General features: G+C 46.6%; 1 protein-coding gene across 1 annotated transcript; it reads left to right on the top strand.

Annotated features, from left to right (window-relative positions):
- Nucleotides 1-1,540: 1,540 nt before the first annotated feature.
- Nucleotides 1,541-12,954, top strand: lrit3a (info leucine-rich repeat, immunoglobulin-like and transmembrane domains 3a). The gene is given in 5 exon segments (XM_048263183.1): nucleotides 1,541-1,935; nucleotides 3,781-4,244; nucleotides 9,225-9,530; nucleotides 11,742-12,340; nucleotides 12,342-12,954. Coding segments are annotated over 5 exon segments (2,001 nt in total). The 5' UTR covers nucleotides 1,541-1,792; the 3' UTR covers nucleotides 12,831-12,954.
- Nucleotides 12,955-17,230: the final 4,276 nt, after the last annotated feature.

Raw genomic sequence — 17,230 nt, 5'->3', positions numbered from 1 at the left:
TGTGTGTGTGTGTGTGTGTGTGTGTGTGTGTGTGTTTGAGACAGAGAGAAAAAAAGCAACTATTTTAAAGTCTTTTAAAAGCATGTCTGTCAACATCTCACTGCTTTCACTATTTTCTACCCACTGGCTCCCTCACACACACACACACACACACACACACACACACACACACACTTCCCTCTCATCTCAGACATAGCTGTAAATCATGGCCCAGGCTACAGCTTGCACCTTTGTGTCATTATGAGGGTCTACACGCAAGGGGACCTCTGGACTCTACATTACATTACCACTACACTAGACACACACACACACACACACACACACACACACACACAAATAAACAACCACTACACTAGACACACACACACACACACACACACACACACACACACACACACACACACACACACACACACACACACACACTACCACTATAATAAAGACACACAGAGAAAAAGAGAGGGGATCAAATCAAGGAGAAAAGGAGTGAAATGCAGGGTATTTATGACACATAATGTCTGTAAATAAACATTACTTTACTAAATAAAGATGACTTATAATGGTAGAGTGACTGTGGATATTCTTTATGTGTGTGTGTGTGTGTGTGTGTGTGTGCGTGTGTGTGTGTGTGTGTGTGTGTGTGCATGTGCATGTGTGTGTGTATGCGTGTGTGTATGTGTGGAGAGAGAGAAAGCGCAAGAAACTATGTTTAAGAAAGAAGAGAAAAAGACAGAAATGTGGGATTGAGGCACACACATGTGTGTGTGTGTGTGTGTGTATGTTTGTGTGTGTGGGATAAAGAAATGGAGAGAAACAGGAGAAGGAGCGACTGATGGGGCAGCAGCGCATGATGACGGCCGAGAGGAGAGACGCCGGACGGACCGTGTCGACGCAGCAGGGAGTAAATAAGTAGTAAGTATAAGTATATATACTCTTTTGATCCCGAGAGGGAAATTTGGTCTCTGCATTTATCCCAATCCGTGAATTAGTAAAACACACACAGTGAGGTGAAACACACACTAATCCCGGCGCAGTGAGCTTCCTGCAACAACAGTGGCGCTCAGGGAGCAGTGAGGGGTTAGGTGCCTTGCTCAAGGGCACTTCAGCCATGCCTACTGGTCGGGGTTCGAACCGGCAACCCTCCGGTTACAAGTCCGAAGCGCTAACCAGTAGGCCACGGCTGCCTCGTGGCTGTTGGAGTGATGACGGCCGAGAGGAGAGACCATGGACGGACCGCGTCGAAGCAGCAGGGACTAATGCCGGCCGAGAGGAGAGACCATGGACACGTGAGGAGGAGCCTCTCGCTCTGTGCCTCAGGTGTGCTAGCTGATTAGCGTGTGGCCCTATTACTAATTATTCCCCCCCTCCTCCCACAGAGCCACCTACTCAGTCGGGAGAAATCCCTCTGCTAATCCTCTGTCCACACACACACACACACACACACACACACACACACACACACACACACACACACACCACCTTTGGCCTCACCCCGCCCATGTCAGAGGGAGACTGCAGCAGACTGGACAGTCCGAATGAGCGTAGCTGGAATAAGAAAAGCAAAACAACAAGCAAACGGACTATTCTACACTTTTATGAGTTGCTTTGGAGGTGGCCGGAGGTTATTTTTCTTGGGATTTTTGTGGTCTTTGGTCACCCACAATCCTTTGTGTTTTGCCGGGATGCGGCGCCGTTGGGCTCTCCTCCCATGAGTGCGAATGTGTCTCTTCCACGTTCTCCTCCTCGGGTGACTCCTCGCTGTGAGGCTCGGCCAGGCCTGGACGTCTGAACCATGCGCCCGCCTGTCTCCTGTCATCGCCTCCGTCTCTTCCTCTTCCTCGCCATCCTCCTCTTCCTCCTGGGGCCCAGCCTCTGCTTCTGCCCGTCTCAGTGCACCTGTGTGTTCCACGGACGCGCCGACGGCACAGGCTTCAGGTAAGAGCGCACACTCACCGTCCAGCCCTTAAGCAGGTTTACCCTTCAGACCGGACAATGGCAACCACGTTTAGATCATCCATATAATCAAAATACAGCACCAAGGACTATGAAATAATAATGATAAAAATAATCTTCCACAGTCAGGTTTGAGGACTATAGAAAATAAACTATTCCTTTTTTGGGGAAATTATGCTGCTTTAATGAAGGAGGGGCATGCTTAGTAGACCATCTAAGTGAATTAGAAAATAATTATAGTTTTATGATTGTGTTAGTTAATTATGAAATATCTACCTAAATTAGTTACTGACAGACATGAATTACTAACAGACATGAATGCCTGAGCCCTTGTCTGAATTACTCAGTGTATGCCAGGTTACATTTGTGTGAGTCATTCAAGCAATGGCAGGTAGCTCTAATAATGTAATTACAAATATTAACACATGATGGCGTCATAATAGAATGTTCTAGGTTGTAGTTGTGACACATGTCATTGACCAGCTCGATTAATCCCAACCTATCACTTTTAGATCAGCTTCACCTTCTGATCAGGTCCTTCCACACAGCAGTGGCTAAAAAAGGTCCAGTGGATTCATCCACTGCACATCTGCAGCTTGCAGCCACACCACCCAAACCCAGAGGAGTCTAGCTGTAGTCTGCTCTCACTCTTACTCAACAACGCTTCCCTAACCTCACTTTATTTCTGTGATTTATTGGTTGATTTGTTCATTGCATTTATCTGCATAATGACTTATCCCTTTATTTCAATGTCTAGCTCCCCAAAGCCCTCCCTGGCAATGTTCGTTTGTCAGTGGCACAATGTAAATTAAAGACTTTAGATTGGACTGAATGGGATTAGCAATTAGTTAATGTACTCAGCCAACCTTATTCATTTGTTTATCTATTTAATATGTAGGGCTTGATAAAGGGCTTTGACTCAGCAATGATCAATGCTGGTTAAGTGGTTTCAACCCCAAGTTGCTTCGGGGACAATGTAGTGCCTTGTAAGAGAATTGACATACTGTATGTTAATCACTTTGGATGAAAAGTGTTGGTTAAATGAATACATGTAAATGTAATTCAACTATGGAACTGAAATGGAACGTTATGGAAAGTTAAACTGAGCTACATAACTAATGCAAAAATAATTAAGATGCAAACTTTGATTCCTTCTTACAGAAGGACCATTTAGACATTTCTGACAATTTAGACTGATTTGAAAACAAACAATAAATAAACAAATAGATTAATTGATAGATGCATGTAAGCACATTAGAGTAAACCTCAGTAGAATTGGGCCATTTTAAGGTTTTAAGGCCATATTATATTTGCCACACAAAGGCCCCTCTCCATAAGCTGCCTATAGGCTGCTCACTCTGTAATGTGCAGATGTGTAAGCCATGCTTGCTGTGTTTTCATGAACAGTTGGAATCACACAGTCCTAATACATAAACAGTCCTATGACCTTTTTATCACTGCAGATAATCACCTAAATAAATAAATACAGTGTAAAAATATGAAGGGGTAGCATACAGTATGTCCTAAAAAGAACCAGATAGATATTCAAGCTCAAGAACAGCCGACAGCAAGACTGCTCTGACAGGACAAGGATGGTTGGGAAGAGATAAAAAGGAAGGCAGACTTTCATGTAGTTATTTATTTTAGAATTTATTTTCAGAAAAAAAGTCCTACAAGCTATGTACCTACAATATCAACAAATGCCTCTGAATTAGGAGCCGCTTTATTTGTTATCTCCTTTGATTCCTGTAGTCCTGCTTATCATTGATTCCAGAGACTCAAAGTGTGTGTTCCGTGTGTGTGTGTGTGTGTGTGTGTGTATCCCAGGTCAGTACTCTGTAACGACCAGGACATGTCGGACATCCCAGTCAACGTTCCCGTGGATACGGTGAAGCTGCGTGTGGAGAAGACGGCGGTGCGTCGCATTCCGAGTGAGGCCTTCTACTACCTGCCGGAGCTGCGTTACCTGTGGGTCACCTACAACAACATCATCTCCGTGGACACGGCCAGCTTCTACAACCTGAAGGTGCTGCACGAGCTGCGACTGGACGGCAACGCCATTGCGTCCTTCCCCTGGGAGTCGCTGCCCGAGATGCCCAGCCTGCGCACGCTCGACCTCCACAACAACCGGCTGACCAGCATACCAGCCGAGGCCACCCCTTACCTGGTCAATATCACCTATCTGGACATCTCCAGCAACAAGCTGGCCACGCTGCCCTCCGACCTGCTTGACCTCTGGCCGCCCTTCTCAGGGGTTTTGCCCAGCACCAACGACACCAGGGTGGTTCTGGGTAAGTGCTCATGACCACCGCATCATCATCAGAGATGTGGCTTCTCTTTTGGCCCATGGCAAGAGTGATTGTCTGGTGGATTCTTTGTTGCTGAATTAGGAAGAATCAAAGATAAAAAGAACTTTAAGCACAGAACTGTGGTCCTCACATCATAAGAGATGTGATGTGTTTATGACATCATAAGAGATGTGATGTTTCTCAGCAAGTGTCTGTCTGGTGAGGGAAAGACTACCATGTATACAATCTGTCGTGATAAATGGCTATTGAAGTCATTGATAGGTCTAATGTAGTATGACTGAAAACATACTGGCAAGTGACGGATGCTGGATTTGTGGAGTCGAACGCGAGTTGACCGAATGTCAGGTGCTGATGTTACCGGGGCTGCTCCACCACTACATCTTCATCCTGTTAGTTAGTTCGTTATGTTCAGATGTGGGGTTGAGTTTGGCCTGTGTGTCCATGCTCGTCCATACAACCCAGCACAGAGGGTGTGTCTCTACTGTGGCTTGCAAGTATCTGTAGCCTTGTTTACACATATGTGATATACAGTATGACGCAGACATACAAAGATGTTCTAGTCTGATGAAACCCCAGCCATGCTAGGTGTGTGAAGCTCCATTTCTGACGTTTCCGTTTTCGATGTGTGTTGTGTGTTGGATGTTGTGTCCAAAAAACATGGCCAAAGATAAGTTAAGTTATACTTTATTTGTCCTGTAGGAAATGTGTTCTCTGCATTTTACCCATCTGGGGCTAGTGTACACACATACATACACACACACAGTTGGAGCAGCGAGCTCACTAGAAGCACACACACACACACACACACACACACACACACCCAGAGCACTGGGCAGCCCTTGGTCCGGGGCCCGGAGATGTTGTGTAGTCATGTGGGCGTAAGGTGCAGAGGGGCTGCTGGGTATGGCCAAGGGTGGCATGTGGGTTAGAGAGTGCAGGGTGTCAGGAGATGTACTATCTCCATCAGAAGGGTGTAGGTGCAGGTGGCAGCCATATCGGGCAGTCAAGTTTTGGTCATTATGTAAGGGATAATGTATAGAATGCCGGTCATTATTGGGAAAATAAGTCCCGACAGGGGGTTCCGCCCTGAAGGGACTTATTTTCCCAATAATATACATTATCCCGCTTATTACACGGCTACTTGCCAAAACAAAATAATAAATTCCCCATGATATGACTTCAGCCTACATAGCCTAGCTTTTTGTTACCGTTCATCGTGGCATTTGCTGAGAAACAAATAGTTCGCAACAACACATGCTGAACTTGAATCAAACATTCTTTAGAACACAGCTGATCAACGTCTGCTTTCACTTTTGAATGAAGTTCCAGTCCTTGTGTAGTGATGTGAAAGACCTGAATTAGAAGCATAAACTCTGTTGCCATTGACAGCGGTCATTATGTTTTTCAGAGGTCCTTTCCTCGAAAATAATGACCGCTAGAACTTTGGGAAATCCAATTCAAGTCAATGGAGCGTTCTACTTGCCTTGTGAAGAGCCGTGTAATAAGCATTGAGAGTGTATGGTGGTGCTGATAGTATATGGTAGTGTATTGGGGGAGCAGAGTGCAGCCGGGTTGATTGAGTGTGTAGTGTACATATGTGTAGGGTACGAAGAGGCGGGTTGGTTGAGCGTGTAGTGTACATATGTGTAGGGTACGAAGAGGCGGGTTGGTTGAGCGTGTAGTGTACATATGTGTAGGGTACGAAGAGGCGGTTTGGTTGAGCGTGTAGTGTACATATGTGTAGGGTACAAAGAGGCAGGTTGGTTGAGCGTGTAGTGTACATATGTGTAGGGTACAAAGAGGCCTGTCTAGTGTTTGAGGGAGGAAAGTACAGAGTGGTTGAAAATGACTGTAGCGGAGGGAGACAGCAGTGACCCCACCAGGCCTTGACCCCGGGTCTGTGAAGTACTAAAACAGCTTGACCAGGCTCGTTGCTATGGCAGTCACAGCGCATACTCAACCGCAGTGACGGCACTCCGTCACAATGACCAAGGGGGTGATGTTTATTTCAGGGAGTAGGGAACAGCTGTGCAATGAATCAAATGAATAAAGCTGCATTAGGGTGCTACCAGAGACTGGCTAAAGGTGTACGCATTTAAGGTGTAAGTGTTTGAGGCTGGTCAGGTGCAGGAAGGCTGGTCAAGGGTGTAGTTTGCATCGATACGGAGTCCTGCATACCACGTTCATGCTGACATGCGTCCATGTGGCGGCCATGTTGAGGAGAGAGGCCAGTAGGGCTGGCGGATGGCCACTCCTGCAGATGGGGACGGCCTCTCGCCCTGGAGGCGTGGCAGAGAGGCGGGCCGGGCATGTTAATGAAGAGTTTGAGGTCAGTGTCTCTAATCCCAGCGGAAAAAGCCGCCTGTGCTCGCCACCGCGGTGGCCGAAGGAAGAAGAGGGGGGATTAGGATTGGGCAGGAGAAGAACACATGCCGTTCCCAGGGGGGGACAGGCCAGACTGTAAACGCACCCCACACCTGTCCCAGACCCTTCTCCTCCTCGCCTTACCTTCTAGACACTTTCAACCTTTTTCACATTTTCTTGCTCTCTCTGCATGACTAAGTGACTTATTTTATTCATTTTGTAGAAAGTGGCAGAACAGATGAAATCATGCCATCTGCAACAGGAACCAAGTTTTAGGAACCAAAGCAAATACCATGTCACCAGCCCCTGCTTGCTTTAGCATAGCTCTTGTAAACATGCGTGAAAGGACAATGAGGGGTTTGTTAAAGTCTGACCTCAGGAGGACATAGATGACCTTCACTCATATTCCTCCACATGCTAAGCACTTTGAAGTGTCTGATTTACATCTTCCCAGAATTCATGAGCATGCACTAAATGTCAGAGGTAGTTCTCTATGCAGAGGTAGTTCTTTATACCTGAGCTAGGGCTATACTTAGCCACGGACAGGTTTCCTCAGTTAAGAACGGGCTAAGCTGGTAATGGGGCTTCCGTAAACAGTGTGTGTGTGTGTGTGTGTGTTTGTGCAGAATGTGTGTTTGTGTCCTATATGTGCATGTGAACCTGAGACAGCGGTCTGTGTATGCCTGTGTGTGCCTGCTTTCCCATGCTCTGCGTGTGCGTGCATCTGAAGCCAAATAGGATCAAGTGGGACCACTTTCAGTGGTTTTGACATCCTGTGTGTGATCTCATTTCCATCCTTTGCAGGACTAATGCCATTTGTGGCTGTTTAATGGACACCTCTCCGGGCATGTGAGAAGATCACTAGAAAAGATGCTGCCCATAGACGATAAATAGGAAGTGCATAGGGCCCCGTTCAAATAGGATGAATGGATACATAATCAAATAGTAATCATACCAAGTATCTCCAAAACAAGATCCATAGACTGTGGAATAGTAATGCCAGCAGATGATGCACACATGCTAATAATAGGCTGTGCGTGATAATGCTTTATGTACCTGCTTAGCCGTTAGTCACTGGTGTGTTGTTGTCCTCGCCTAGCATGCAAGGAGCGAGGCTCTGGGATTGACTCCCCTCTGTGTGCAGCAATGATGTCTTCATGTGTACAGAATGGAACCAACCAAACAGTATTCCATTATGGAACAAAGAGTGTTAGTGGCTGTTTAGCCTGGTGTTAAGCCTGCAGTTTGGAGAAGGCTCATAGTCTTCCTCTCAGTTTCCATGACAGTGTGTGTGTGTGTGCGTGTGTGAGTGTGTCTATGTGTGTGGGGGGGTTAGGCTGTTCACACCCAGGCCCAAACATTTCTCCCTGTCAGACCCTTGACACACACACACACATACACACACACACACCTCTTTGAGTGCATTTACACCCAGCCCTCAACAGCTGTCTCTTCCTGTCTGCTGCTGTTGTGACAGCCAGTGTATGTGCAAGTACTCTGTGTGTGTGTGTGTGTGTGTGTGTTTATCTATAGACACATATGTGACCCCATATAAACAGTGTTTATGGGTTGCACCTGATGTTCCATTACATGGGATGGAGAGTTATGTTTCCGATGGGTGAAAGGAACATCTCTAAAGTGACATTTAAAGGATAATTCCGGTATTTAGCACTTTGAGTCCCTTTTCTGGTTTGTTTTGGATGAACTAGAGTGGTGGACACCGAAATTTTTCCGATGGCTCCTGTCTCGACTTTGACTGCTTCAGAGTGGCTGGCTATGTGCATGCATAAATATGTCCTTAAAACAATCCTTAACGTTGGTTTTCAAAACTGTGCAACTCACCAAGTGGTTAGTGATGTTTGCTGATGTTCCAAAACAAGTAGCGTAGTGAAATACAGTTTCTGTTGTGTTTTATTTGGCATTTTATAAAATCCCATTGATTTCTTTTGGAAGATTCATTGCTCGTTGATATTATTGCGTGGAAATGGGGGCTGTTTACATTTGGTTGTAGTCTTTCCGCGAGACCATAGACTTTTACTGTCTATGCTTCAGACTCAAATATCGAGCGGAAGTTTATACGAGGTTGTGAGGTATCTGAAAAAATAGTTCCACTAGCAAATAACACAGATTTAAATCATACATTGCGTCAATATATTTGTTTTTAATAATCAACCAACACCACTAACCACTAGGTGAGTTGCACAGTTTTGAAAACGAACGTTAAGGGTTGTTTTAAGGACATGTTTGTGCATGCCCATAGCCAGCGATCTGAAGCAGTCAAAGGCGATTCAAAACGAGTCAGAAAGTCAAGACAGGACCCATCGTCAAAATTTCGGTGTCCACCACTCAAGGGACTCAAAGTCCTAAATACTGGAATTATCCTTTAACCACAAACAGGCTGTCAATGAAGACCTAACAGTTAGACTTGAGTTAGACTAACAGTTAGACTTGCATAAAAAACTTGACTTGTGTATTGCAAAGAAGCTTTGACATAGAATTAAAAGGAATCTGATTAGACAATGTCAATAAACAAAGCCAGTGTGTCAAATTACGTATTAGAACCATATAAACTAAAATCCTTCTTCTATCTCCTCTTAGGTCTCCAAGACAACCCCTGGTACTGCGATTGCAAGATCTCTAAAATGATTGAGCTCTCCAAGATGGCCGAAACACCCATAGTTCTGATGGATGCCTTCCTTGCGTGCAGCGGGCCAGAGAACCTGGCGGGGGTTCTGTTCCAACGGGCCGAGCTGGACCAGTGTGTGAAGCCGTCGGTGCAGACCTCTGCCACAAAGATCACCTCTCAGCTGGGCAGCAACGTGCTGCTGCGCTGCGACGCCACCGGAAAGCCCACGCCCGACCTCACCTGGACCAGAGCCGATGGCTCGCCCTTCAACCACACAGGTAAGACACACAGCTGTGCAAATGACACACACCTGCACAGGTAACCCACCCATGCACAGATGACATGTTCTGTTCTATTAACACAGGTAAAAGTACAGGTAATTCACACCTACTCAGGTAACACACACTATCACAGACTATATGCAACAGCAGACTTACCTACCACCTAGATACATGCACATATAACCCACCTAGATACATGCACATAGCTAAAACCCACCTGCATCCTTCCTGACCTACATGGTAACACAAATAAAGCACCTGTACACACCTACTTAAAGGAGAATTCCGGTGTGATATTGACCTAAAGTGTATTGAAACATGATACCGAGTGTGAATGTATGTCTCATAGCCCATCTCGGCTTGTCCCCTGCACTCCAAAAATCTGAAGCTAGTTAGCCGATGCTACCAACAGCTTTTTCAATAGTGGTGCTTCCGCATCGGCTAGCCATGCAAATAAATCACTGTTTTACACCCATTTATGAGGGCTCAATGTATCTCCACACTTCATTGGTAGACTTCGAGGGCCCTGACATTTAAAATCGAGACATTGAGAACTTTGAAAAAAAGCACTGGTAGTTTACTTACAAGGCGATTTATACAGACAGTATCTTCCACGGTTTAGCGCTTTGCAGCCATCTTGAATTTAGTCCGCGATAAGTCGAAAGAACGAGTAAGAATGAACAGGTATGATAAGGGATCAGATTCTAAAATAATTCAGTGGAAATGCATGGATTCCAGTTTCTTCCAGTAGCAGCAACTGGAATCCATGCATTTCCACTGAATTATTTTCAAGCTGAGATGGGCTATGAGACATACGTTCACACTTTGTATCATGTGTCAATACACTTTAGGTCAATATCACACCGGAATTCTCCTTTAATCAAGAAAGCTGACTAACAGCTCTCTGACTAACAGTTAACCCTAACATTAATCCCTTAATGTCCCTTTACCCACCTAAAGACCCACTGGACACTGACCACTGTCCGTGGTAGGTCGCCGGTTACAATATAGATTCATGGTATGTAGGTCAATCTTAATGTGGCTTAATGTACAGTATGGTCAGTAAATACGCTGACCACTGCTCAAGCAAATTGCTGATGCATGGTTTTCAGGTGTTCAGATTATTCTGGAACTTTCACCTTCAGAAATGATGTTAGTGTCTCTCTCTCTCTCTGTGTGTGTGTGTGTGTGTGTGTGTGTGTGTGCGTGTGTGTGTGTGTGTGTGCATGTGTGTGTTTGATCATGTCTGTGATATGTAAGTCATTCTGAATAGAATAAATTGCATTGCAGTAAGTATGAACTATGAGTTATCCTTAGATAACAACCACATCATAATAGTTTTAAAATATTGAAGATGAAGAATGAAGAATATTTTTCAGCAGAATGTAGCAAATATGTGCAGACTATTGCAGATTGTATCAGTATTAGGGTCCCTGTTTTTCAAAGGGAGTTCATAGTGTCCAAGCTTTTCTCATGGCACACACAAAGTCCTGCCTGTCGGTATGATGGAGTAGTCAAGTATGTGTGTCTACATGACTTAAGCCTCTGGATGACTGCTGACATAGTTTGGAACATATGCAAGCCGTGCCAAGTATCAATGATGACGCAAGATCTGCCTAAAATGCTGCTGAGAAAGAGAGAGAGAGAGAAAGAGAGAGAGAGAGACTCTCTTCATGTTCAGCCAAGAGAGGTCCTATGAAAGATCTGTGAAAAAAACAGCACAAACAGTTCTCACTGATTCAGGAGAACCATTAGGATCATTTAGAAATGGTGCTGATATTTGTCGGAGCGTCACCCTCACACGGCTGTGGAAGGTGGGGATAGCAGGAGAAAGAGCATTCAGCTGTGGCCATCAGGTCTTCATAAGACCTTGAACGGGATGTCCTAGGAGAGAGTATTGCAGAGGGCTGCACACACAGAGCATTCTGAAATGGATCAGGCCCAAATAAACAGTAGATATGGTCTATCTCACAAATCCAGGACCAGACTTTTTAAACATGAAACATGAAATGTTCAACATGAAGAAATCTCAGCTAGTATTTAGGTAAATGTCATCTCTGGTTGTTTTAGTCACCGGCTGCTTATCTCGGTTGATTGAGTCATTGGTTACTTACTGGCTGAACTTGGTTATTTATGTCATCTACTCCCTTATGACTTGTGTCACTAACTGCTTATGTGTCTGATGTATTGTTTGTGATGCCCCACCAGTGGTCCAGGAGTCGCCTGGAGAGGGAGTTCGCTGGTCCATCATCGGCCTGAATGGGATCCTCTACAAAGATTCAGGAGACTATCGCTGCAAGGCCAAAAACGTGGCGGGGAACGCAGAGGCCTACATCACTGTGTCTGTGGCCGGGGAAGGAGGCACCACCCCCCTCCCCCCACAGATCACCCCCAGGAGCCCCGAGGGGGATGCCAGCAGAGGGTCCACCACCGCGCTAACGGGCCCCACGCCCCTCTCTTCTCCTTCCTCCTCTGGAACTACAAGCACCACCACTGCCACCACCATCACCACCACCACCACCACAACCACCCTGGCCCCAACCACCACAACCCCCAAGAAGGGACTGGGTCCAGGTGGGGGGATCCAGAGGTCTCCGCCTGCAGCCTCCCGGAAGGGCGGGATGGGGGGCACTGCGGAGAATGACAAAAACAGAAAGAAGCCCGTTGACGCCAAGCCCGGCCTGGTGGACATCCAGGTGGTGGAGGAGACGGTGGACAGTGCGGTGGTGGTGTGGACGGCGGAGGGGATGCCTGGCGACGCGCCCGTGTCCATCCTGTGTACCCCGACGGATGGCGGGGAGGGGGGGGGAGGAGACGCGGATCAGCACGCAGGCCGGCCGCGCCAAGGAGCTCCTGGAGAACCTGACGCCGGGCCAGAGCTACAAGGTGTGCCTGGCCACCAAGGCCACGGCGCCGGGCAAGGAGCAGTGCGTGGACTTCACCACGCTGGGCGACGGCGAGAGCCCGATGCTGGTCATCGTCAGCGGCATCGCCTGTGTGCTGGTCGTGCCCCTCATCCTGCTCCTCACCTACAAGATCGTCTCGCTCTACTGCCGAGGGTCCAGCGACAGGGGCGGGTCCGGTGGCGACAGCCAGGAGGACCTGTCCAAGGAGTCCTACGTCAAGTTCGAGACGCTGACCATGAAGCAGAGGCCCCTGAACGGCCACGTGCCGTCACACGACCTGTGGTCGCGGCGGTACACGGAGTCCGAGCGCATGCTGCTGTGCTCGCGCTCCAGCATCGACTCGCAGATGACCTACAAGAGCGACAGCTCACGCTCCGAGTACCTCTGCTAGTCACGGCTCACAGGTGGAGGTGTGCAGACCAGAGGTCACGGGCCACCACTGCGTTTCATCCTGTTGGCTTCAACGGCAGTCGGACTTTAACGGTTCCTACTGTACACTGACCAGCAGCTGCTAATTGGGCCAAGCTCTGGGTTGTGTTCATGGATTACTTCCAGTAAAACCCAGAACCTTTGGAACCAAGGTCTGCAGTGAGAACCATGGCTGTGCAAACAGACTAAACAGCCTTTCAGGTTCCCATGGAAAAAAAAGAGATTAAAGTCCCCGAGACAAACTCTCATAGAACCCTCTGGAACGGGGTTCTTCACTTCCTCGCAAAGGATATCTCAAAAGTATTAGAGAGAACACTGTTGGCTGTCAGTTCAAACACAAAGGAACTGAATAATTCACATACTGAAGTTTTCAGTAGTAAAGGATGTATGCCACTGAGAGCCAAAACACACAATTACACACACAACGTTCAAATGTGTTCCTTCAGCGGAACAAGCCAGGTGACCTTGAGGTCAGAGACGCCTTAATTCCAATCACCATGCAAACATCAGGACACCACAATTAGACTGGATTTGAGAACCTAAAAATGTTTCTGTTGGTTCTGTGGAGGGGCATGACTTTTCTCTTTCTCTCTCTCTCTCTCTCTCTCTCCTTTTCATTTTTTATCTATGTGAGCATTGGCTTGCATCTCACCAGAACAGTATATTTGAATGTCAAGCCCTTGTTCTTGGTTCAGAAGGAAATCAGGTGAAAAATCCCATTTCAGGGTTAGATTCCCAATTAGCAACTGTGTGCTGCGGATGGGTGATTACCAAACATCTGTTACTGCGTAGCATAGACCTTCACTAAGAGAGATGTCTGTTACAGTATAGCATAGACCTTCACTAAGAGAGATGTCTGTTACTGCATAGCATAGGCCGTCACTAAGAGAGACGTCTGTTACTTTGTAGCATAGACCGTCACCAAGAGAGACGTCTGTTACTGCATAGCATTGACTGTCACCAAGGGAGATATTGTAGATGTAGCTAGGAAATGTCTGAGGGAATGGTTGCCTTATTTGACATGTGTTCATTTTCTATGAGTTTGAAACAAATGTGGTGACAAGATCCTACATTGTTGAATACTGTCTTTCTTTGCTAAATTCTATAAGACCCCTTTTTTAACGAAAAATATTTTGGAAGTTTTTTTCAAAATATAAATGTGAACAGTTCATACGATAGACGAATAGATGTTTTCATATGTGTCACAATGTCATGAGAAAAATTTGTTACTTCTCAATAAAGTATTTCATAATTCACTGTGTATATTTGGATTGAGTAGCAATCTGACAGCAAGTGTATTTAGGAGCATGTCCTACTCAAAAACTCTCACACTTTCACATTCAAGTTGACATGTAACATGGCTACCTTGCACACATACTGAACATGTTTATGGTCTGTTGCAGTTTATCACGACTGCTTAGATGCACTTTGATCTTGATTTTCACCTTCTCAGCAGAAGTCATCTCGTGCAAATGATTTAACACATTTTCATTGGTTTAACACGTTTTGCTACATGTTTTAAAGTGTTTGAGTGTTTGAGTGTGGCATTTTGGCCAAAGTGCTTCTGTGTTAATTGTTTTGAAAACGGGATGTCAGAGTTGACACAAGCATTAAAGCAATAGGGAAAAACTGTAATACTCTGCTCATAATAAGTCAAGTGTCAGCTTTCTCTGGCTGTTCCCCAGGCTATATAGTTGACTCAGTACTACTTAATACACTTGCTGTCAGTTTTTGTATAACTTTAAACAGACTTCCACATTGTGTGAATGCTACCATTTTTGTACCATACCCAAAAAACTCCTCATATCAGAACCTTAAAATTATACTACAAAGCCCATTCCACAGCTGTGAGTGACAGCTGTACCTGTAATGGTATAGGTCCATGTATTGACGCTGACAGTGGGCTGGATCCTGTGCTATTCTGTGCTGCACAGCGGTGCGGTCCGGCTCCGAGTTTACTGTTCTCCTGACAGGAGAGATATAGCAGGCCTTTCAGGAGGTCTCTCAGCACGCAGGGCATTCACACAGTGCTCAGACGGCATCGCTGGAACATTAGAATGTAAAACTCCTGCTGGGTGAGCAGCATGACTACTTCCTGACAGCGGTGGAACCGTGGGTGTGCATACTGTGCACACACACACACACACACACACACACAATGGTGAGAGAATGTGTGGTGGAGCTCCATGGGGTATGTCCTACTGGGTTATGAGGCTGAGGTAACAGGTGCATCAATGCACAGGTGCACACCGCTAATGACACACACACACACACACGCACACACACACACACACACACACACACTCACAATAAGAAGCTTAATTTCCCTTTCTTTCTGTCACCTTTTTCCACCAAAAAACTGGCTTTCCTATGTGTGTGTGTGTGAGAGAGTGTGTGTGTGTGTGTGTGTGTGTGGGGGGGGGGCTGTATGGTGAAAAAGATGTAATGTCCTCATAATTGATGAGTCACAGTTCTGTGGATGTGATAACATGGCATGAGGATGTTCCCATGAACGCACTTACTCCACCCATCAGACACACACACACGCACACACACACACACACACACACACATTTGGGCCAGCTGCACATGGCTGCTGCCAGCTGTTGAGTTCTCATGACAGACCCTCTGACAGTTATACAAACAGCATAGTAGAATAGTGCAGAGGAAGGAAGGTGATCACACCCGCCACTCACCTGCTCACGAATAACACTCTCTCACACCCACCACTCACGAATAACACTCTCTCACACCCACCACTCACCTGCTCACGAATAACACACTCTCACACCCACCACTCACCTGCTTACGAATAACACACTCTCACACCCACCACTCACCTGCTCACGAATAACACACTCTCACACCCACCACTCACCTGCTCACGAATAACACTCTCTCACACCCACCACTCACCTGCTCACGAATAACACATCCCCTCCACTCACCTGCTCTCTCATGTCCGTCTGTCTAGTCCTCTCCTCTAGGTTTAGGGTAAGGGTTAGAGGTTAGGATTAGGGTTAAGGTTAGGGTTCATGTGTCATGACAGTGTCATGTGTTCACGACAGTGACATGTCACTCTTATGTCGATACTGTCAAGTAAAGTGTTACCGCTTTTATATCACATGAGCCTGAATGAGCCGCGGTCTCACCTGCTACCTGTTCACCTGATGCTGACACTTATTCAGAGCACGAAACCATGCGGCTAATACACAAGAAATTACTGTAAATCAACTTAATCTCACCACATCTGGTCAGCTGCCCACTGCACGTGTATGTCCGGTAGGGCCATCATGTGAGGCCAGCACATCAGCCTGGAGGAGTAATCTGGTGCCATATGTAGCTAATGGCAACAGGAAGGAAGCAACCAAAAGATGACCCATCAGATTGGCATCTGACCCCAGTCTGAACGACAGGCAGCAGTGTCTGTGTGTGTGTGTGTGTGTGTGTGTGTGTGTGTGTGTGTGTTTTGTGTGTGTGTGTGTGTGTGTGTGTGTGTGTGTGTGTGTGTGTGTGTGTGTGTGTGTGTGTGTGTGTGTGTGTGTGTGTGTGTGTGTGTGTGTGTGTGTGTGTGTGTGTGTGTGTGTGTGTGTGTGTGTGTGTGTGTGTGTGTGTGTGTGTGTGTGTGTGTGTGTGTGTGTGTGTGTGTGTGTGTGTGTGTGTGTGTGTGTGTGTGTGTGTGTGTGTGTGTGTGTGTGTGTGTGTGTGTGTGTGTGTGTGTGTATGTGTGTGTGTGTGTGTGTGTGTGTGTGTGTGTGTGTGTGTGTGTGTGTGTGTGTGTGTGTGTGTGTGTGTGACATCAGGACAGCATGATGCCCATGTGATGAAGAGGAGCATTGTGATAGTTTGACGTCTCCAGGACGTGCAAACAATGAGGAGCCTCTAGAGCTGATGACTCCTCTGCTGTTCCTCAGGAATGAAGAGGATGCGCAGACACAGAAACAAACACACACACACACACACACACACACACACTGCACACACACACACACACGCCTGCACACACACACACACACACATACACTCAGACAGTCACACATAGAGTGACACACACACAGATGGCAGCAATGCGGCCATTCCTCTGGACACGAATAAACAGCCTCTGTGCAGGACAAACAAACTGGTGGCCATGGATGAATTACCTGTACACTCTATCTCTCTCTCAGTCTTTCCTATTTCACTCTCTCATTCCCTGTCACTCAGTCTCCATCTTCTCCTCTCATATTCCCTGTCACTCAGTCTCCATCTCCTCCTCTCAGTTTCCATCTACTCCTCTCATCCTCTCTCAGTCTACATCTCCTCCTCTCATCCTCTCTCAGTTTCCATCTACTCCTCTCCTCTCCTCCTCTCTCTCGTCTCTAG

This window comes from Alosa alosa, chromosome 14 (assembly GCF_017589495.1).
Source record: "Alosa alosa isolate M-15738 ecotype Scorff River chromosome 14, AALO_Geno_1.1, whole genome shotgun sequence".
Lineage (NCBI taxonomy): Eukaryota > Metazoa > Chordata > Actinopteri > Clupeiformes > Clupeidae > Alosa > Alosa alosa.
This window is presented reverse-complemented; position numbering and strand designations above follow the sequence as displayed.